We start from the raw sequence: 22,949 nt of genomic DNA on the forward strand, positions 1-22,949 counted from the left end.
TACAAAGTGGCCGAGTTTCACGTTCAAATGAGCTGTTTTTTCTTTTTTTTTTCATGGAATTCATTGAAGTGTGAGGAGCTTTTCTAGTTTGTTTTTTCTTTGTTGAGTATTTTTTGTTGGCTTTGGCATATGATATCACTCATAATTCTTGGTGTATTTATGTTTCTGTTTTTACTTTTACTTTTCTTTTTATTTGGTTAATTCTTATCCTTCTATCTAGTTTTAGTCTTTGTGGTAGTTTCTAGATGAGCTTCAACCTAGGAAACCCCGTGAAATCATTTAACTAACTCATCAGAATGTTTATAAATAAGACTGTTAACACGTATTTTTTCTTATTGTGAACTGAATATATGCAGCTAAATTTCCCAAAACGAATGTTTTATGTATTTTCATGATAAGTGAATAATTCTTTTTACTTTTCATTGAATTTCTCCATAGTTTATTTGTTTGATTCTTGAAGTTTTAGAGTTTTTAGTATTTTGTATTTTGTATTTTGTAGGTACTTGTAATCAAGAGAATAGAGATATTTTTTTATCAATGATTTAAACATATTTTGGAGACTCTCTGGATTCAACATGGACGCTAAAATGAAGAAAATACGAAGAAAACAGTGTTGAGAAGAAGAAAAAACGAAAAAAAGAAATAAAAATAAATATGATGGCTGCTAGGCGCGTGCCAACGCACCACGAGAGGCGCAGTTGCGCTTGGCAGATTGCAGCAGGCCATACAGGCTGAATGAGGCGCGCAACCACGCAAAGAAGGAGGGAGCCTGCGCAGGCAGGCGTGCAATCAGGCTTGTTGGCCGAGATGAAGGCGCCCCCGCGCCATCAGAGGGGCGCCCCGACCATGCTTTGCGCCCACGCTGTGTAAACACGTCCCCGCGCGTGTCCATGCAAGTTGATCCAATTTTGACGCTAATTTTCGACTTGTTGACCAAGAAAAGTGCCATTTGACTCTGAATCGTTTAAATGATTTGATATAATTTTTTCAAGTTCTCAGTAGAAATCATTTGTCCTTCCAAATTAATTGTTTATGATTATTTTCTTATTTTATTTGGGTGCACAACCATTTAAGATTTGAAAATTATCCATTGCTAGTTAGGAATTCTCAATCCGTAATTGTCTTGATTTTCTAATATTAAGTAACGAATTGTGATCAATAATTGCAGGTGGTTTTTATTCGATTGCATGAAGAGCATAACCTAAGTTGAATATTCTGAGTTTGTGTGTTTATTATCTAGATCAACCTATCTTCTTGTCTTAATGCTTCCTTTGGATTGAATCTAGAGAGTTTGTTATAGGTTATTTGAGGGAAAGCGATTAAATGAAGAGTTTGTTTTGCTTAACGATAAACTAATGAAAGATTTAGTAGAGTTTATTGTTATATAAGGTTGGTGGTTTTGATAGAAAATTAAAAGTTATATTACTCGTTCATCGATTTCATTGTCTAGTGGTGAAGATTGATCCTTTAACCGGCTTTTTATTATTGATTGTTCCCTTATTTATTTTCAAGAATTGTTTCTTTTAAATTCTCTCTTTAATTTTTTGTTAAATTAGTTAATCATCCAAACTCTCCCCTTTTATTTATTTTGCTGCTTCGCAAAATTTTTAACCTGCGGGAATAACCCTTACTCACTGCTAAATACAAATCATATAAATAAAGTTTTAAATTTGATAGATCTATCAAATTTAAAACCCTTTGAAACACATCTTTACATTTACTATTTTTTCTCTAATTTAGTATTTAAACATGGAAATGCCTTATTATGGTAACCTTGAAGTTTGAACCATGTATTAGTGGTGAGTAAAGGTCTTTCATGGTTAAGATCGCTTTAAGTAAATCACAACATCTCTCATATGTTGGTTAAGATGGCTGATCTGGCACAAAATTAAACAATAAAAAATAAATTTTAAGTTAAAAACCATTACTATTAACCAAACTTTCCCCAATACTAAATAAAATTTTTTTAAGAAAGAAAAGAAATTAAAATGCCCAGCCATCAAGACCCACCGGTTTTTCTCCTCCAATGCACACCATCGAGAGAGAACCAGCTTCTCTCTTCTGCTCCTGTGCTAAAAGGATGATTTTGTAAACAAAAGAAACCCGAAGTCCTAAATCTCCTTAAAAACACCAAGGCCAAGAATGCGAAAACAAAGAATCAATGAGGGAAACTTGGGTCTCCATTGGATCAATGCCAACTGTGGATATTTAATTGAAAAAAAAAAAAAAAAAAAAACCCAGAAATAAAGAGCCAACAAAGCGTAAATCAGAAATAAAAATAAAATAAAGATAGAAAAAAAAAAAGAATAAAGATTTAATATGATTCAGTAATTTACTTACATTTACAGATTAAGAATACACTCACTCTTTCATTATAAATTTTACATTGAGTACATGCATCATTATATAGAGTCTAATTGACAACCATATGCTTAATTGACTATTCAATCACCCCTAATTGACCGTCATTGATTGCTAACTCTAAAATCAATAAAATCTCTACTGATGGAAAGGATCACAAAGATAATTGCGAGAATAACAAAAACATAACAAATCTCAACACTCTCTCTTTATGCTATGTTTGGTAGGAAAGAAAGAAAATAGGATAAAAAAAAAATGTGGAAGTGATAGAAAATAATAATGATAGAAAGAAAATTGATTTTCTTTTATGTTGTTTGGTATGAGAAGATGGAAAGAATATGAGTTTACTTTAACTTGTTTGGTATTAGAAGTTAAATTGAGAGGAAAGAAAAAATCTTACTCGTAAATTATTTTTATACCCTTAAATTTTTTGCTTGGATGTTAATGGAGAAAATGGTAGTTTAGTAACTTTACTCACTTTAATGAGTTGTCCTTATTTTTCATCTCATTTTCTGCCCACTTGTAGAAAGAAAAAAATAGTGGGACCTACATGTATTATTTTCTACTATATTTTCTTTTCCTTTCTCTTTTCTCTCCTACCAAACAACCTATATTTTTATTTTCTCTCTCAAAATTCCCCCACCTTTTTCCTTCCTTCTACTTTTCTTCCCTACCAAACATACTGTTAAATTGGTACATACTAACTTAGAAAAATGAAAGTGTTGGCAGCGGATCTTCGATAGCACTTCAACAAGATCAAAGGGATTATGCCGTTCTCTCAATGACGCTCTTAAAAAAAGAATAAGGATCAATTAAATCAAGGATGAGATCAAGAAATTAATGAATCAATGAGATCGATGGGATCAAATATCAAGGATCAAAGATAACAAAAGGATCAACAGATCAAATGGATCAACATGTCAGACTCAAGTTCACATGAGCCTCACAGCATAGTTTTAAAAAATGGATTTTGCTTCAGTTAAGACTCTTCAACGGAGGCTTCATTGAGGCAAAAAAATTCTTCTTTTTTATTTTTTTTTCAATCAACTAATTTTTTTTTTCTCTTTTTTTCTTATTCCTTTTTTCACCTTCCACCCAACCTCACGTTCTCTCTCATACTTCTTTCCCTTTCTTTTTTTTTTTTTTTTTTTCACTTTCACTTACTCTCTATCTCTTACAGATACAGATGATCTGCTTCTTGGCAAACCATTTCCAACTTTTTTTTTTCAAATTCCCCTTATTTTCTTTTTTTTTTCCTACCACTTCTCGTCTCCTTGCTAGCATGATATATATGTACATTATATATATATATATATATATATATATAGCTTTCATTTGCTTTTGAGCATAAATCAGAAAAATTGAAGACCCAAGGAGAATCACTTCGTATTTTCAGAATGGCTAGACCTCTTCTTCTTCTTGGTAATCCAGAAGAGGCGGCACAAATCAGTTTCAGCGACTCGCCAACATAATAGAGCTGCCAAGCGGGAACAATGGATTTTGATGCAAACCAGCGGCAGATGAGGTAGTGATTTTTAGAAATAGGAAGTTTAAAAAGACGTGTGTTTGATATGATTCAATTTGCAGGACGGTCTTCTTTCATCGGCGGAATTAGGGGTGTAAATCAGCCGAGTAAGGTAGGGTTGAACCGAAAAATTGAGTCTATCCGATCAGTGTGGGTTGAGAAAATTTTAGACCGCAACACTCTCTTAAGTCTAGAAACTCGCAACCTTTCGGGTGACCTCGGGTAGGGTCAGGTTACTTGGGTTGGTGATCTCAAGGACCACATGATCACTTTTTAGTCAATTAATCTGTGCTTGTTACAGAAGAAATCATTATCAAACAGAACATGTCTTTCCTTCAAGAGGGGGTCTAAATGCAAGGTGAACAATTAAAACACTCACTTTAAAATCAAACACTTCCAATATAAATAAAGAATGCCCTAATTCAACAACTATGGCATACAAATATCTTTTACACAAACCGTGAATCCAAAACATAAATAAGTTAACAGTTTAAATGCATAAAGTCCATAAACTTATGAAAGTAAGAATTTGAAGTGTTGGACATTGTTTTACCTACTTTGAACATGTTCGGCCGGATAAGGTTACCTCGGGTTCATGTAACCCCACCCTGCGCAGTGCGGATTATGCATAATTATAACCAAAAATTAAATAAAAAATTAAAAACCCGTGATTTTCGAGTAGGGTCAGCTCGGCTCAACCGGGTTCGTCGGGTTCAGGGTAATTTCTTACAGCCCTAGGCGGAATGATGAATATTTCAGAAATGATTTTTAAAATAGAGCATGGTTGGCTCTGAATGCCATCTTGTAAATCAGAAATAAAAATGAAATAAAGATAAAAAAGAAAGAAGAATAAAGATTTAACGTCATTTGACAATTTGTCTACGTCTAGAGATTATGTCCCGTTCATTTCGCTGATTCGAGTTTAGAATTTGAGTTTTACTACAGTAAAAAGCTCTCACAAACAATCACATCTAACTTTTTTACTACAGTAAAAAGTTCTCACATAAAATTATATCTCAACTCGAATTAAAAACTTGAATTATCGAAATGAACGGATTTAAGAATACGTTCACTCTTTCTGATAAATTTTACAATGAGTACATACATCATTATATAGAGTCTGATCGACAACTAATTGACAATCCAATCACTCCTTATTAACAGCCCTTGATTCACAACTATAAAATCAACAAAATCTCTAAAGATAAAAAGGATCACAAATATAACAAACACAGCTCTCTGTGATAATTGTAAGAATAACAAAAACATAACAAACCTCAACACAAACAACAAAGCAAAGCAATCTTAACTAAAACATGCCGACGAAGCAAACTTAGAGAAATATATCTCAAAATCTGAAGAGCAATTTCAATGAAAAAGACCAATTATTTGTTCAAGATGGTGATCAACGAATTTTTCAAAATCACAGCTCTTTGTTCAATTTTCTCTTAAGGAGTTGAGTTTGGATTCACACGAAAATTGGAGGTCGGCAACGATGGAGGTCAGAACACTCCCCTCCTAAAGGCGCCGCCCCTTCAACTCGCCGGCGTCGAGGTTCGATCGGCTTCAATGAGAATTGGGTAAAGAAAGGGTTCGTCTCTTCAGACCTTTTTGTTTCTTTTGTGATGGGGTTTTTCATTTCATGTTAGTAATAACAAGTTTTTATTATTAATGTATCTACCCGTTCATTTCACCGATTTGAGTTTAAAATTTGAGTTTTATTACAGTAAAAGGCTCTTAAAAATAATCATATTTAACTTTTTTACTACAGTGAAAAACTCTCACGTAAAGTCACATTTGAACTCGAATTAAAAACTTAAATCAACGAACTAAACGGGCCATAATAATTTTTTTTGGAAAATAGTAAAAAATATGCCAATATGAAAAGCTTAAGAAAGTATATAGGCCAATTTTTAGTTATAGAAATTAATAGGCCATAACTTGTTAAGTTATGGTTCATAACCAGATAAGTTATGGACAAACTTGTTAAGTTATGATTCATAACCAGACAAGTTATGGACAATAACTTGTCAAGTTATGGTTCATAATCATACAAGTTATGGACGAAAACAGTAATTTGACATATTTATTAACTTATGTAAACTATTGACCTATTAATTTTAATTCATCTCAAGTCTTGGCTTATTTCTCTCTTTCTCCCTTACTTTTTTAACTTAAAGTAGGTTTTTTAGATTTTAAATTTATGCCACGTCAGCTTAAAACAAAACGGAGAGTAATAGAAAGAGTATTCTTACTAACGTTATAAAATTCAAAAGAGTAGATCACTTTTTAAAGTTTAAGGGATAAAGTGAATAAGAACTATAGTTTAAGGGGTAAAAATAAAATTTATCCTCATCGTAAGGATAAGCTGAATGATTAATGTTGAATAAAATTTTTCTCCAACAATTACTGTAGAAGATTTCAAGCCCAGAAAAAGTACAAAGCTTAGCTGTAAGATTATCCTGAATGATGTAGAAATACTGTGCAAATCGTGCTGGATGACATCGGGAGCACAGATTTAAATTACTTTTTTCTTTCATTTCCACAAAAAAAAAAAAAAAAAAAAAAAAACCCCAACAGCAAATGATGGGAACGGGAAAAAGTGAACGGGAAAAGACCAACACAATTTACCAATGGCTGTACTCATGTATTACTAATATTAGAATACATTCTTTGTTGTTAATACAACTCTATTTTGCTTCTTTTCTTGCAGTCCATTCAGCATTAATCTAACCGGGACATAAATTATGAAACTAAACAAAAAAAAAAATTCAAAATGAAATAAAAAAAAAAAGGTTTCAGAGCCAATGCACTATCAATCACAACCAAAATTTCCAAAATTTGTCGGGGCAATATCAAACGATCTTTACAAGTCACCTGCAAAGTTGCCCCAATAAAATCTGCGGGTTCATTTCTCGCTGCGAGTCTTCAAAAACTCTGCACTTTTATCAAAATCACTCCCTTGCCGTAGGTTAAGATTAGCTTCAATGTTGTAACTTTGAAATTCTCAGAACTTCATCTCAACTATAAATCACCTGTCTGTATCATGAACTTCATAGTAAGTCTTCAGTTCCTGTTAATTTTGCATATTCATTTTCATCAATAGCCCCCTTTTTCAGCTTCTTCAGTAGACGGTATTCCCGTGCCAACTCTTCTTCTTCTTCAATTGACTGAGCAGCACGTCTCTGTTTAGCTGTTTTCTTTCGCATCAAAGTAGGTGCAGCATTTGAACTTCTGCCAGCCTTTTCAGGTTTTGGCTGTTGCTGTTGCGCTTCTTTCTTCGCTTGCAAATTTTTCCTTCTTTGCTTCTCACGAGATTTATCCCTAAATAACCAATTAAGTTTACTTTTTCTTAGCACAGTTTTACACTGGAAGATGAGAAATTGTTTTTATGTCGGTCATGCCAAAGGCAATTAAAAGGTCAAAACTTTGTAACTACAAGTGTGAATATGTGTGTGTGTAATTCGAAGAAAAAAAAAATACTGAGCCTTTGATGAAATACAAAACAAAACGTTCAACAAATCAAATGAATCTAATGAAGCTAGTTCAGAGAAAATATTGCTTGAAAAAGAATTCCTTGTTAGGTAAAAACATTAAAGAATCATTTGAATACCAAAATAAGAAATTTGCACCTTACCTAGAAAACTGGTTTTATCCTTATCACTAGCTCTAGAGAGGTGCAGCACCTTATAACTTATTCAACAGGTGCAAATAAACTATTGAGTAAAGGGTGTTAAGAATCTTACTTATATTTGATCTCCTCCACATTGATATCTTCAACAGGGGCGAACCCTTCCGTGGGAAGTGAATGGTGTTTCACCTCAGGCATCGCTGGAAGCTTCAACAATCCAAATCCCATGCACAACTTCCCAATTTCAAGATCTTTCCACCTGTTTCAAAAAATTAAAATAGCTTGAGAGAGAAGAGAGAGAGAGAGAGAGAGAGAGAGAGAGAGAGCACTGAAAAGAAGCAGTCACACACCTGAAAATGTAAGAGCAATGATGCTCTTTATACCCACGGACATAAGAAACAAATGCTCTAAGCCCTTTTTCCATGACATCACGATCCTTTTTTGCTTCAGATCGTATCTAAACAAAAGATGGACCAAAAATATCAAGTTAGAAGTGCCCAATTTTGATGGTATCAAATATTTCAAAATCAAGTACTAGTAGGTCGTTGGTATCAAATATTTCAAAGTCAAGTGCTAGAGAGCAAGAGGAAGGGAGGAGGGAAGGAAGGAACAAAAGATAGAACAAAAATATAAGTGCCGTATTTTGTTGGTATCAATATTTCAAAATCAAGTGAGAGGGAGGGAGGGAGGGATGATGATGAAAAATTTTAGAAGACGTTTCAATTACATTTGTTATTACTAAGGATGATGATGAGATGATGTAGTCTTAGAAGACTCTGTTTCAGTTACAATTTTTTTTATTACTAATGATGATGATGAATATGATGATTGCCACATAATGAATCCTGCTAACCAGCGGAACAACATCAGAAGCATCTTCAGATAATTCCCTTTCTTGAACATGAACCCTTTTCACACGAAGATATTCCACATAACCTTCCTCCTGGAATGATACAACATAATGACCACCATTATCATCCATATTGAACAGCAACATGTGGACAACGTGATAGTACTAATTATACATACAGCCACTAAATAGTTTTGTAACAAAAGGAATCACTTATCAAATGGTTACAGAAATAAGAAATACACCTTTGGCATCAAGAAAATAATTGAATCTCCTTCTCTACCCATACGAGCAGTTCTTCCAACTCTATGTATAAAGACATTTGGATCTTGAGGAGGATCATACTGCAAAAGCAAACAGTTGACAGTTAATGAAACTGGTAGTGAAATGAAAAGACTCAATAACTTGCACGTCAGACAGTACAAATGTGTCAACTTTAAACGTTACATAGACTGCATAGCTTACACCATTCCTGTACTTAAGAAGTTACCTGAATAACAAAATCAACGCCTGGAATATCAAGTCCACGTGCCGCAACATCAGTGCACAGAAGAACGCCACTTGCAAGCGATCTAAACTTGTCCAATGCTTTATCCCTTGCAGTCTATAGAACGCAAAAAGTTTAAATAGAGTTCACAATCATTACAAGTTGATGAAATGATGAATTTATTCCCTTGGCCAACGTATGTTGCACTTTAAATCACCTGTTTCATCTTCCCCCATAGAGGGATTAAATTCAAACACTTTAAAGAAGCAAGACGTGGAAGAACAAGTCCCCAGTACTGAACACAAGCACAAGTCATCAAGTATCTACAAAAGAAAAAGAAAAGGGAAAAAAAAAAAAAAACATTTATTAAATCACAGTAATTCATTGTCAATCACAAGGACAACACACTAATCAATCTTTTGTCGGAATATGCAAGCAACTCACACTATAATCTTTTTAGACTTGTTCTTAATAAGGAGATCCACAAGCTGTGATGATTTTTTGTCTGCTTCACACTCCAAATACTGCAATTAAAAAAACTGTGTTATTTCTACTATTCTGATTCTTCGTCTCCTCAAGCGAAGATTTAAAAAAAAAAAAGGAAAAACAGGATCCAGCATACATTGAGGTGAAGGCCCGAAGGTGTATTCCAAGAGGAAGCTTGTTCTGCCAATGCTGAACCATTTACAGACTTTGTTTCAGCCCGTACTTCGACTCTCACGGGATTTCTCAGTCCGGCCTTGGCCAGCTCTTCCACTGCCTGAGTTTGAGTTGCTGAGAAGAGACCAGTTCTCCGAAGCTTTGGCAACCGAGCTATAATCGAAGTCATCTGCCTTTGGAATCCCAAATCCAAAAGCCTATCGGCCTCATCTAGAATCAGAACCTATAAACAACCATCACACACTATCACTCGTACACATTCACATAATTTTGATGCATACCAACATTAATTTCGGTTTAGAAACCGGAAATTTAGTGCACTTGATTTTCAACTATCTTTTCCTACAAGGTTCCAGCCAACATTGATCAAAGGGCATGGATTGAACTTGAACTTAAAATTATCTTTCTCAAAGAAACGAATACAGACCTCAAAGTTCCTGAAGTCCAAGCTTTCAATTCGTTCCATAATATCGAATAGCCTCCCGGGAGTTCCGACCAACAAGTTAGCTCCTTCCTTCTCGATTTTCTTTATGTCCTCTTTCACGTCGGTTCCGCCGACTAAAAGCACCGACTTGAAATTCGGTAGCGTCGAAATGAATGGCTGAGCAACGGTGAATATTTGCGTGGATAGCTCCCTCGTCGGAGAGATGATTACTCCCATAACCTGCATAGGCAATGAATAGGTTTCGTTTCTTTTAGGAAAAAATTTCTCGGCATCCAAACGGGGAATTAAGAAGGGAACGAGGAGAACTTTGGCACACCTGGTGAGGTTTCGGAGGAGGCGAAACACGGCGGAGAATCTCGACGAGTGGGACAACGAAGGCTAGGGTTTTGCCGGAGCCGGTGGCGGCGTCGACGGCTACGTCTTTAAAGCTGCAAAGCAAGGGGATTGTGGCGGCTTGAACCGGCGTGCAGAACTCGAAGCCGGCTTGGGAGAGGGCTTCAAGAACCGCCGGAGAAAGCGGCGGCTTGAGATCGGAGAAGCGGGTGTCGGTTAACGCCCGGTTGGGGTTGTGCTGAGGATCATCGGCCATGGCGTCGCGGCAACAGTGCACGGTGTCGTTTGTGGTTTTGGCGGTTCACTTTCGGGACAATTGAGCCCTCGTTGAGCTCAAGGTAAGGTAAGGTCGGGAATTCTTTCTTTATTTTTTTTTCCCCTGAGAAAATAAGGTGAATTGCAGTTTTTTAACTATACTTTTTTAATAAGCATCGAAATTTTATTTTTTAAATAAATGGTCCCAACTTTTTTTATTTCAACAAAATGTAATTATTGATTAAAATTAATTAATTATTAATTAAATAATAAAAATTATTGAGTTAATCAATGATTAATTATTATATTAATTAATGATTGACTATTAAATTAATAAGAGAAACAACTATTTTGATGAATTTTACAAAATTTTACTTATTTAAAAAAAATCCTTAAAAATGGGGCCATTTTTCCCAATATCTTTTTTTTAACAACTCCTGTGTAGTTTCATGTGAAACGACTGTGGATTACTTATTGAAAGTTTGTCGTTTTAAAACATGTCATATGGGCGTAAACGCCACAATCCTTTTGATTTTGTGTCGTTTCAATACGAGATGCAAGTCGTTTGCAGTCTTCCAAGTTCTTTGTTTTTCTATTTTTTATTTTTATTTTACTTTTCTTCTGTGTATTTTATTGAAATATTGTGCTCCCCTTTATATGTTACAAGGTATAATCTCGTAGTTATCTTTCATTCTCGTGTTTTGTATTTTTCTTGTTTTTATGGAGATGTCGGTTATCAAAATTTTCTGCTGTTTATATGCTAGCATGTTCCTTGCCGATAATCTCCACAACTTGTCACTTTGTTGCTTGGGAAATTGATGTCGTTTGGTGGAGTAAACGACACGCCGTTCGATTAATCATCTAACAGTCACTATCACCGAGATTTTAATTTAGTATTAGATTAAGATTATTTATTCTTAAATATTTGCTTCAGCCCACAATCCACAATAGTTAACCAAAACAAACAAAAAAACAAAAAAAAAAACAAAAGGAAAAATACAATATTGAATATTCTACTATCAAGTAAGATACACCCGCCTAATTTGCACGAGTAGTCATAAAATATAACTAATAGCTATTGTTAATTTCTTATAACCATACCCCCACCTTACCATACCGCGGAAATTACTCCCTCAGCGTCTGGGAACTTCACCAATGACCTGAAACCACTTTCTCTGCAAAACCAAATCACAGAAACAACCATAACCCGTAATGGAAGTTTAATTGAAAGAAGCAAAAGGCGGAAAATAATGGTGACGAGACGAGATTTGCTGAAATGGCATCTTCTCATTCTTCTTCTCCTCCTAACGATTTCTTATCGAGTTTTGTGCTTGAGCTCTGCCTCGGCCATATGCGATTTCAGCATCACCGACCGTAACAAGCTCTACAACTTCAACTTGGCTTCTCCCTTGCGAAATTTCCCTCATGGCGTCCTCAGCGAAGATGGGTATTTTCTCTTTTTTTTTTATATTTTTTTCGGACTTATTTTATATGGCCGTTTTTTTCATTTTGGTGATTGATTACTGTTTGATACCAGGGATCTGGGCTAAGGGGGATCTTAATCGTATTTAGGGATTACGATTTGATGCATGTAATAAGGGTACACGTTATTTTTATTTATTGTTTTTTAGTGCTTGTATTTGGTGTCCATTGTTATTAACGCTTTCCCTTATTAGTATTTTCTTCGCTGTTATAATTATTGTAATGATTTGTGTTACATGTAGGGATTTGACATCCACTTGTTTGTTAGGGATTAAACGTCCTAATCCTTTACTAACAAGAGCAATAAAATAAAAGAATTGTAATCTAATGCACATAACAAAAATTAATAATAAAAAAGTGCAGACGCTAAAGTTATAGTGATTTACCTCAATGTAAGAGCTACGTGCACTTTTTCATAGAAGATAGGGTAACCGAAATGCGTCTGCGAAAACCGTAAGATCGATCCGTGTGCTAACTTTGTGTCAGGGAGATAATTTGACTCCACACCCAACACTGTTTTGGAGAAATGTTGGGTTTAGTCTTCTTTTTTTTTTCTTTTTTTTTTTTCCTGCTGTAGTTAACTTATGGAAATGTATGCTTTAACGGGTTGCTAATATATGATGTTCAGCTTTTTTAGTTGATGAGTAATTCTTTTATGGTGACGTTTTTATGCATTTTTGTAGATTTTAATCATGTCAGGTTCTAATCAATTTACCTTTTTCTTTTGTTTTCTGCATTATCCTATTACAGGTTTTATAAGGTGGAAGAAAACGAGACTGTGCTATGGTTTCAGGTTGGCCCCATCAGGTCACATTTCTTTGTTTTCCTAGTTATTGTTACTATCACTATAAATTTAATTATGTTGAGATCAGTTGCTTGTTGTGATTGCAAACAATGAGGAGACCATTTTTCTTTTGTATTTTGGGCTTTTGCAAGTTTATAGGGAATTTATATAGACCATGTGGAACCAAGACAAAAGTTCTCTAGACACTAGACTGGTTCGCGATAGGAACCGTTGCATGAAAGGGAATTCTTTTCCTCTTGTGGAAGATAGCTTTGTACCAGATATTGTAGATTCTTTCACTTTATTTCTTAATTCCAATTCATTATACTGAGTTTTTCCTCATTGGTACCCATGCGCAGCTTTGCGATGTGATGGGTTTCAACCACGATCCACCTAAATGTGTTGACTGCCCGGTAATGATTCCCCAGTTTCATAAATTCATTTATTTTTCCCCTTTCTTTTCTTAGACAGAGCAGAGTACACTTTTCATTCTTTATAATTCATAAATCCAAGTGTTATACCAGTTTAATAGGGAATTTCTTTTAAAAACCTGCCCTCAGGGTTAGGCTAGTTCAAATTCTACCCATTGTTATGAAATAGAGAAATTCATGTTATGCCATCCCTAAATTTACCAAAAAGATCCTGCTTATTTCTTTTCTTTTTCTTCCCCCCCGCTTCTACTCAATGTTGTAGGACTGTGGAGGCCCCTCACACTGTGGTATGAATTGTAGTGCACTTGTGGCTAACAACATAGGAGGTAATATTCTCTGAGGCTTCTTTCACGTTTTTAATTAATACAGTTGATTTTTAGTTTCTGCAAATTACTTAGTTTTAAAAGGATTTATACTAGGATATCTGCTTCCGGTAAATCCATTCCCTCATAATTTTTTAGTTAGCTAAGACTAAAGTTCTAGCTCCTAAAGAGTTGCTTTTGGTAGTGCTCATGTGCATGATGTCTGCATATTTTGCCTTCTAGCAAAGAAGTCCTCATCAGGAAATGATTGGAGGTTAAAGTATATTGGAGATGGGAAAAAATTGTTTTTTATTGCTCTAACGCGAAACATACTTTGTATACAGGTTATCCAGTATGCACTACTATTGGGCGTGCTAAAAGCATAAGTATTAACATTATTGGTGAGTTGCTACTTGATTCTTTTGTATTATCTTCCATATTGCATGTAGAAATATTATGTTTTCAAAAAGAATTTATTTATATGGCATTTGGTACAACATGAAAGCAAATTCATACTGCTATTTTAGATTTTATAAGGTTTCTCTCTTATCAAACTTCGGCAGATAAGGAAAATCCTCCCATGGGTGTCATTGTTAAGATGTCAAATAGTGGCCAAGCGCACAACTGTTCACTTACAGTCTCTGTAATCTGTGATGCAAATGGAGTTCAGGTAGCATCTTTTCTATATTAACTTTAGGATTCTTAAGTTCTCGCACTTTCCATACTGTATTTATGGCTGTACTTCTTTTTCTTTTTCAGGGACCTTATTCACTGAACCGGACTGGGACATGTGCTTATGTAAGTGCTTTCATTTTTATTACTTTTTTAATTTCATTAATGTAGAATTTTAAGGCTCCTGCAACTGATTATGATGGTAATGATATCTTGACTAGCTTCTCCTGAGAATAAATTTTAACTTTACCGAATTCTGGAAACTATTTTTCGTTTTTAATAAAATCAATGCCTCCAGCTTGAGTGGCAAATGCTCGTGTGTATTCCAGGTTTAACCAAAAATAATAATAATAATAATAATAATACAAAGAAAGAGAGAGAGAGCGAAAGAAAGAAAGAAAGAAGCTAATCATGAAGCAAGGATTAAAAACTTGTATGCTGGGTAGATTTCTGACACTTCCTACCTGGCTTTTAGTGTGGATAGCCAAAAAAGAAAATAATAATAAAAAATTATTATATCAATCTTGAATTTATTTAACTCAGGTGGTTGGTACTTGAGGAAATCAGACGAGCTTGCAATTGCTTTATGTGCCATAATATATTTTGCAACATGAATTTGATGGAGGTTTTGAAATGCCTGGGACGTAGGTATAGATGTTAATTTTACATGCCTGTTCACACTGTTTTAATTTCATAATTTGATATTTCTGGCAGGCTACAGAGCTAAAACATCCTTCTGGCTGTGCCGAGGTTGCAAATATAAATGCAAAAGGGTGGGGCTGGTTTAGTACCTTAATCTTAATGTAAGGTTTTAATTTGTGAACACTTACTATTGCGTACTACTAAAATCTGAGTGAGTCATCTTCATGTACTGATAGTTGTCATGGTTACAGCATCGTATGCCTTTTTGGAGCATATCTTCTGGCTGGTGCAGTTTATCGATATTTCTTCCTTGGAATTCGTGGTATAGAGGTATGTTTGTCTCTTCCAAGTTGAGCTTCTTCTTTGTATCCATCTCTATGTCTATTCAAAGTTCGGTTTTCTTTATTTGCCCAACTGTTTTCCATGGAACGTTATAAAATGGGATTGAATTTTCTCGACCCCTCAGCCTTTATAAACGTTAAGATCTACCAGTAATGTAAGGTTGAAGTAGGGAGAATTAGATTGTTTGAGATAAGAGTTAGTGATATCAAGTCCTATTTAAACAACTAGCAAGGAACACTTGACACAATTAAGTATATTTTACTCTGAACGACAAAAATCCAAGCAAAAATTTAAAGGAAGAAAAAGTATTAAAAGAAAAATGCTTTCATAAATTACAGGAAACTGTTGTATAACAAGCATCTCGACATAATTGAGGTTGTATTTTAAGGTAGCCTCTGGCATTGTGCTGACCCATATTGTTCTGGTCCTCTAAGTTCCATGTTTCCATGGCATGCCAGCACGAAACTGATGTTAATTGAGGTTTTCTGGCTGAGCCGTTGGGTTGAGAAAGAGTCTCTCGTATGTACATGTAAACATTTGTTTTATCACATGCACTTGCTTGTCTATCAAATTCTGTCATCCATGAAATTTTTACTGGAGCTTACCAGGAAAAATTAGATGGCTCATTCATTCTTCCAGCATACAACAACAACAACATCAAGCCTTAATCCCACTTAATTGGGGTCGGCTATATGGATTTCACTTTTTCACGCAACTCTGTTCGAAATTAGACTTTTCTGAAGGTCTAGATCTAGAATGTCTTTTCTAACTATTTCAATCCATGTAATTCTTGGTCTACCCCTCCCTCTCCTAGTATTAGGTATAAGAATGTCCTCCCAAGCACAAACTAGTGCTTCTAGCGGTCTACATTGGACATGCCCGTACCACCTCAAGCGGCCTTCGCGCACCTTTTCTTCTATTGATGCTACACCTACTTTACTACGGATAACTCCATTCCTTATGCGACCCATTCTTGTATGGCCACTCATCTATCTTAAAATACGCATTTCTGCCACACGCATCTTAGATATATTTTATCTCTTAATGGCCCAACATTCACTACCATATAACATAGTTGGGCGGATTGCAGTCCTATAGAACTTTCCTTTCAACTTAATAGGCATCTTGCCATCACATAAAACTCCCGTAGCATTCTTCCACTTAACCCACCCTGCCTTAATCCTATGTTGAATATCCTCTTCTATATCTCCTTCATACTGCACTATAGACCCAAGGTACCTAAACTTCGTAGAAGCCCCAATCTCCACACCATCTAACGAAGCTCTATCACTCTGATTACTTGAGTTACTAAACCTACAATACATGTATTCAATTTTCGTCATATTTAACTTAAATCTATTTGTCTCGAGAGTCTATCTCCACAGTTCTAATTTACGGTTAACTCCTTCCCTCTGTTCATCAACTAAAACTATATCGTCCGCAAAAAGCATACACCAAGGAACTCTATCTTGGATTTCTCTTGTCAGCTCATCCATCACAATGGTGAAAAGATAAGAACTAAGAGCATACCCTTGATGAAGGCTGATCCGAATGGGGAACTCTGCCGTGTAGCCTCCAGCAGTTCTCACACTCGTGACCACCCCATTATACATGTCCTTAATTACCTTGATATACCTCACATGCACTCCTCTCTTTTCTAGCACCCACCATAAAATTTCCCTCAGCACCCTATTATATACATTTTCTAAATCTATAAAGACCATATGTAGGTCCATCTTGGCTTCTTTGTACCTTTCCATCAGCATCCTAAGAAGAAAAATGGCTTCTGTGGTTGATCTGCCTGGTATGAAGCCAAATTGGTTACCTGAGATGGTAGTTGTGGCCCTTAATCTCCTTTCAATAACTCTCTCCCAAAGTTTCACAGTGGCTTATTAACTTGATGCCCCTATAATTGTTACAATTCAGCACATCTCATTTATTCTTGAAGATGGGGACAAGAATACTTTTCTTTCATGCTTCAGGCATATGCTTCTTGTAGATTTTCAGAGAAGGAAATTGCCCTCTTTTTCTCTCTTATTAATCTCATTGAATCGGTACAAAATATATATATATATACTACAACTATAAATTCTAGGTTAAAGAGAATCGGGAAAATATCCCACTAAACTAGGAGATAAGAGATAGAGGAAAACTGAATTTAAAGATAGGAAATCAAATCCTAATCCTAATATCAATCCGAACTATATTGAGGATAATTCCTAATTTGAATTTTGAATTTCAACACTCCCCCTCAAGCTGATTTGTATATGTTGAACAAACACAGCTTGTGATTCAGTTTCTCAAAACTTGTCCTTGGTAGGGCCTTAGTGAGGATGTCTGCCACTTGAGATTGAGTAGGGATGTAAGCCGGCTGCACAATGGACTTTTCTATTTTCTCTGCAATGAAATGTCGATCAATCTCGATATGCTTCGTTCTGTCATGATGTACTGGATTCTTTGCAATCCGTATAGCTGCTTGGTTATCACAAAGTAATCTGATAGGCTTCTCATTTAGTACCCCCGTCTCACCAAGTAGTCTACGTATCCACATACCTTCACAAATACCCAGTGCTAGTGCTCTAAATTCGGCTTCTGCACTGCTCCTTGATACGACAGGCTGTTTCTTGCTCCTCCAAGTTACTAGATTTCCCCAAACATAGCAACAGTAGCCGGTGGTTGATCTTCTATCACTGACATCTCCTGCCCAATCTGCATCTGTGAAGACTTGAATATCTCTATTCTCTGATTTCTTATATAGTATCCCTTGTCCTGGAGTCATCTTGAGGTATCTTAGAATTCTGTACACTGCTTCCATGTGCTCCTCCATAGGATTATGCATGAATTGGCTTACCACACTTACTGGAAAAGCAATATCAGGTCTCGTGTGTGACAGATAGATGAGTCGTCCTACAAGTCTCTGATATCTCCCCCTGTCAACAGGTGTAGTGTCGTTCCCAGTCCCTAGCTTCTTTGCCGAGTCCATTGGTGTGGTTGTGAACTTTACAAACAGTGTGTGATCTGCTTGACACTGAGTGTATCCATATCTAATTACTGACTTTGCAAACCTGTCAAACCAAGCTCGAGGAGACTGCTTGAGTCCATATAGTGACTTCTTGAGCTTGCATACCTTGTTGTTGCTGACGGTAGTTTCCAGTCCTGGAGGTATCTGCATGTAAACTTCTTCTTCCAAGTCACCATTCAAAAATGCATTCTTAACATCTAGTTGGTGCATCGGCCAATCTAGATTCGCAGCAAGTGAGAGAAGGACTCTGATGGTGTTCAACTTGGCCACTGGCGCAAACGTCTCTTGATAGTCTATCCCATAGGATTGAGTAAATCCCTTTGCAACTAGTCGGGCTTTTAGTCTTTCAATGCTTCCATCCGCATTATGTTTGACTGTGAATATCCACTTGCATCCGACTGGTTTCTTTTCACACGGAAGATCAGAGCGGGAGGTCCTGAGTTCAAACCTCCGTAATTGCACTATTTATCCCCATTTAAAAATTGTCATGTGTTGGGTCTTTAATATATCTCGGGCTTAAATATTCACGTGTTGGGCTTTCCAATTAATTTACCTACACGATTGCCCATTGTCCAGCCCACACGTGAGGGGGACTGTTAAAGTATAAAACTATTGTTAGCCCACCTCCTAACAGCTTAAGCTTTTGGGATGGATTGGTAAACTAACACTTCTTCTTTAGCATCTCATTAAAAAGCTTAGTGAGCCACACAATTCATATATCTCCTAACGCCATCCAAACTTCTATTGAATATTATCTGGTCCACATGCCTTCTCCTTTTTCATTTTTCGTAGTGCAGTTTTAACTTCTGAGACTCTGATTCCTCTTGTATGCATCACATTAGGTTCTCCTTGTGACCTAAGATCGTCAAACTCTATCACATGATCATCATTATAAAGTTTCTTAAAGTAATTCCACATTTTCCTAATGTCTTTATCTTTTGTCAGAACCTGATCCGTATCATCCTTAACACACCTCACTTGATTTAGGTCCCGACACTTTCTTTCTCTTATACAACTAGTTTATATATATCATTTTCTCATTTTCTAGTCCCAAGTTTCCTATATACCTCATCTAAGTAAGTAGATCGAGCCTTACCAATTGCTCGCTTAGCTTCTTTCTTCGCTTCTTTGTACGTATGAAAAGTTTCAACATCCTTACGCTTTGGTAAATCTATGTAAATCCCTGTTGGTCCTAATAGCCTTTTGAACTTCTTCACTCCACCACTAGGTTTCTTTCCCTGGGGGGCCTTTACCTCTAGATTCCCCTAGTACCTCCTTTGCCACTTTTCTAATGTAGCTGGCCATGGCATCCCACATAGTATTTACATCACCTATATATGACCAAGTAGCCTCCTCGAACAACTTCTCTTTAAAGGCTAATTGCTTTATTCCCTTCAAATGCCACCAACGAGTTCGTGAGAGGTGGTTTATCTTAGTCCTTCTATAGCAAAGCTTAATGCTCACATCTAAGATCACTAACATATGTTGGGTGGCTAGTACTTTTTCAGGAATTATTTTACAATCCTTACATAGAGAACGTTCTCTATACCTTGTGAAAAAATAATCTATCTGGCTCAAGTTCTTTCTATTCTTAAAAGTGATCAAGTGAGAATTTTTTTTCTTCAAAAATGTGTTTGTTATGATAAAATCATGTCCCAACGCAAATTCCAAAAATAGATTTTCCTTCTTCGTTTCGAGCTCCAAAACCAAAACCATCGTGGATCCTTTCGAATTTTTCCCTATCCTTACCAACATGCCCATTGAAATCTCATCCAATGAAAATGCTATCCTCATTGCCTATACGACACACTAAGTCGTCCATGTCTTCCCAGAACTTGACTTTAGTTTCTGCATCCAGTCCTAGTTGTGGAGCGTAAGCACTAATTACATAGATGAACTTATTTCCTAGTACCAATTTGAGTATAATAATTCTATCCCCTATTCGCTTAATCTCAACTACGTCATCCTCCACAATTTTGTCCACTAGAATACCAACTCCATTGCGATTCCTTTCCCAACCTGTATACCTTAACTTGTGTCCTAAATTTTCAATCTCCTGCGCTTTCTCTCATGTCCACTTCATTTCCTGTAAGCATAAAATGTTAATTCTTCTTCTTACCATAACATCTACTAACTCTATAGATCTACCAGTTAAAGAACCTACATTTCAACTACCTAAACGAATTTTCCTATACTGGGCATACTTGAACATAATTAGAGTCTTACTCTTACTGTTATGTTTTATGCACGTTTTTAACAAGTTATTATATTTAGAAAGAAATGTAAAACTGATTTAGTTATGCACCCTTGAATTTTGACGTGTGTCTCTCTCTTTTCAAGGTTATTCCAAACCTGGAATCCTGGACCAGCTTACCTCAGAGAACACAGGTATTTTCATGCCTTTTCCAGTAGTCGTTCCTTACTCAGGTCTTTTTACCCCTCAAAAGCCCGGTAATGATTATTAACTCGAAATTTCCTCTTTGCTTCTTACTGCAGAGTTTTTTTGCATCGCTTGTGAGAAGATTCAGAGGACCTTCACAAGGTTATCGAAGCTCGTATTCTTCTGTCAACTTCTGAGTGCAAATATTTTAATATTTGGTGAGTTCATTTTGGTATAATTTCTTCTCTACCGTGAGCATTTTCGACACCAAGTGCAAGTTGTTGAGTATCTTCAAAGCAGCCCTCTAGTTTGAAGCCTGTTGTTTCACCAAAAAAATGGACTTTTGCAGAACTAGGACTTAGATCACGCTCCATAATATCGCTCCTCTCCACCCCGTCAAATTCAATCAATTATTTTATTCCCGCCATTGATATTCAGTAGCTTGGTAATCCCCGTAGTCCTTGCTCTAGCAATTGCTAGCATTGTTCTTTTTCTCTAATATTTGAATTTTCACTGGCTCTCGTTCAAACAATTTTGGAGACATTGATTTCTTATACAATTTTGAACATGAAGTCGATTAAAGAAAACGGGAGTTTTTTCAGATTAATCATGGTTAACATTCTTTTTTTTTTTTTTTAAACATGTTCTGTTACTGGACCGAATCTCAATGAAACTTTTCTATCAAAACTAGTTCATAAGTTTTTAAGTTTGCTTAAAAAGACAAAACATGGTGATTGTAGATTTTCAAACTAGACTTGCTCTAAATAGTAACATAACATAAATTAGTGCTTCATAAAAACTGGAATTTTTAGTCTTATCTTATTTGTTCCTAAAGAACTCAGGTATAATCTTAGAGGATTGATGCTTGAGTGAAATCCAATAATTAGATTGGTTGTATTAGGTTGATGATTTTTGATGAAAGCGACTAAAACCTACTAAAAATACCTCAATTATACTAGTCAACGCAAAAAGTCAGTGTCTTGGACAAATTTGTGTTTAAAGCAAGAAGTAAATTACCTGATGAGGAAAATGGTTGTAACGCCTTTTTTTTTTTTTTTTTTTGGACGAGACAATTGAAACTGTTATGAGACATATGACTTTGCTTTGATGCAACATTGCAAAGCTTCCTAGAGAGCACCTCAAGCAGCCAAAGGGTTGCAACAAAAATAGTCACAATACAAGACTATGGTTATGTAGAGGAAGTTGTCAAATGTTTCATTTGGGTCGTTTTGTTTTTGTGAAGTTTGAGGTTTTAGATTCTGGGCTTATGTTGGCGAACCGCATTTGAAAGGGAACATTTTTGCCTGGACGAGATTGCTTGAATAATTGAATCCAGATGTTTTATGGGGTTTGTCTTGGGTTATTAACACTATTTTTGCATGTATTATGAGTATTGTATCACTTAGATCCCTGAACTTTTTATTTTGACAAATTAATTCCTGACTTTTTATTTTTTTAGCAAATTTAGTCCATGACATTAAAATTGACAAATGGCACTTAAAATTTCTTAATCGCATCTCAGTCGCACAGTAGCTGAAATTTTTATATAAATAGCTATATCAAATGCAAAACATTCTATTTTTATTTTAATAGCTACGAAGAAGAAAATATTTTGCATTTAATATAATTATTTTTGCGAAAATTTCAATTATATGGGATTTGGACGTGATTAAAAGGGATAGGAGAAGCAAATTAACAATGTTGCACGCCAAAGAAAATGGCAGATTGAGGCATGATGTTGTGGTGAGACAATCTGTTACAAAACAATCAAGTAATTAATGCTAATCGGTAGTTAAATAAATTGCTTACACTAATCGGAACCTTCTAATCTGTAGTTAAATAAGTTGCAATTAATTAAAATCGATTTAGTTGATACATCACTATTATTCGTTTCTGGTTGTCTTGGAGTGGCAGCCTACAGCTCATTAGCTCAATCAATCGTCCAATATTTTTGAGGGTAAGAAATAAGAAAATGAAGCAGGTGAGAGCCAACTACTCTGAAGCTGAAATCTCACCAGTTATCCTATTACTCTTTACCAAAGCTTCTTCATAAATTATTGCATCACTGCCCCTATGAAATTTTTAATTTGGAGTAGGAAACCATAAGATAGTATTAATATTGAAAGAAAAGATGTGATGATTACTAAGCAAAAGGCAATGGATTTTTTCAATATTGCATTGAGAAACTTGGCTTAGAAGCCAAGCGAAATTATAACCTCCATTTCCAAGTACACCATCATGTACCGCCCATTATCAGCAGTCTCCTACACTTGCTTCTCACGCCTTTCCTATGATATGCCTTTTTGTAAAGACCAAACCACGAAAGTGGACTCCCATATCTACAA

At 35.6% G+C, this 22,949-nt stretch overlaps 2 protein-coding genes across 4 annotated transcripts; one reads left to right on the top strand and one right to left on the bottom strand.

Annotated features, from left to right (window-relative positions):
* Positions 1-6,526: 6,526 nt before the first annotated feature.
* LOC21390358 (DEAD-box ATP-dependent RNA helicase 18) lies at positions 6,527-10,675 on the bottom strand. Of its 2 annotated transcripts, XM_010089236.2 has the most exons (11): positions 10,276-10,675; positions 9,942-10,178; positions 9,477-9,737; positions 9,299-9,378; positions 9,072-9,177; positions 8,858-8,971; positions 8,613-8,711; positions 8,371-8,460; positions 7,868-7,974; positions 7,633-7,776; positions 6,527-7,210 (listed from the first exon to the last, which is right to left on the bottom strand). In XM_010089236.2, the coding sequence occupies exons 1-11, from the start codon at positions 10,546-10,548 to the stop codon at positions 6,940-6,942; spliced, it is 1,782 nt and encodes a 593-aa protein (XP_010087538.1). In that variant the 5' UTR covers positions 10,549-10,675; the 3' UTR covers positions 6,527-6,939. The 2 variants fall into 2 exon arrangements, 1 of the variants encoding a protein (XP_010087538.1); XR_002902230.1 differs by lacking the exons at positions 6,527-7,210; positions 7,633-7,776 and having other exon boundaries at positions 7,961-7,974; positions 8,245-8,460.
* Positions 10,676-11,670: 995 nt separating this feature from the next.
* On the top strand, positions 11,671-21,162 carry LOC21390359. Of its 2 annotated transcripts, none has more exons than XM_024165745.1 (11): positions 11,671-11,994; positions 12,780-12,822; positions 13,173-13,226; positions 13,507-13,570; positions 13,891-13,947; positions 14,110-14,216; positions 14,306-14,344; positions 14,933-15,021; positions 15,112-15,190; positions 20,565-20,612; positions 20,721-21,162. In XM_024165745.1, the coding sequence occupies exons 1-11, from the start codon at positions 11,798-11,800 to the stop codon at positions 20,799-20,801; spliced, it is 858 nt and encodes a 285-aa protein (XP_024021513.1). In that variant the 5' UTR covers positions 11,671-11,797; the 3' UTR covers positions 20,802-21,162. The 2 variants fall into 2 exon arrangements, with proteins under 2 accessions (XP_024021513.1, XP_024021517.1); XM_024165749.1 differs by having other exon boundaries at positions 11,952-11,994; positions 12,780-12,836.
* Positions 21,163-22,949: the final 1,787 nt, after the last annotated feature.

Source organism: Morus notabilis, unplaced genomic scaffold (genome assembly GCF_000414095.1).
Source record: "Morus notabilis unplaced genomic scaffold, ASM41409v2 Scaffold2113, whole genome shotgun sequence".
Classification (NCBI taxonomy): domain Eukaryota; kingdom Viridiplantae; phylum Streptophyta; class Magnoliopsida; order Rosales; family Moraceae; genus Morus; species Morus notabilis.

What these genes read in the sequence shown, in the direction of transcription:
- LOC21390358 (XM_010089236.2), bottom strand. Translation starts at nt 10,548, where the DNA reads ATGGCCGATGATCCTCAGCACAACCCCAACCGGGCGTTAACCGACACC. An exon ending in TGGACTTCAGGAACTTTGAG is followed by an intron (nt 9,738 to 9,941) that starts GTCTGTATTCGT and finishes GGTTGTTTATAG; the next exon opens with GTTCTGATTCTAGATGAGGC. An exon ending in AAGTCTAAAAAGATTATAGT is followed by an intron (nt 9,178 to 9,298) that starts GTGAGTTGCTTG and finishes TTTCTTTTGTAG; the next exon opens with ATACTTGATGACTTGTGCTT.
- LOC21390359 (XM_024165745.1), top strand. Translation starts at nt 11,798, where the DNA reads ATGGTGACGAGACGAGATTTGCTGAAATGGCATCTTCTCATTCTTCTT. An exon ending in GTGATGCAAATGGAGTTCAG is followed by an intron (nt 14,217 to 14,305) that starts GTAGCATCTTTT and finishes TTTCTTTTTCAG; the next exon opens with GGACCTTATTCACTGAACCG. An exon ending in TTGGAATTCGTGGTATAGAG is followed by an intron (nt 15,191 to 20,564) that starts GTATGTTTGTCT and finishes TCTCTTTTCAAG; the next exon opens with GTTATTCCAAACCTGGAATC.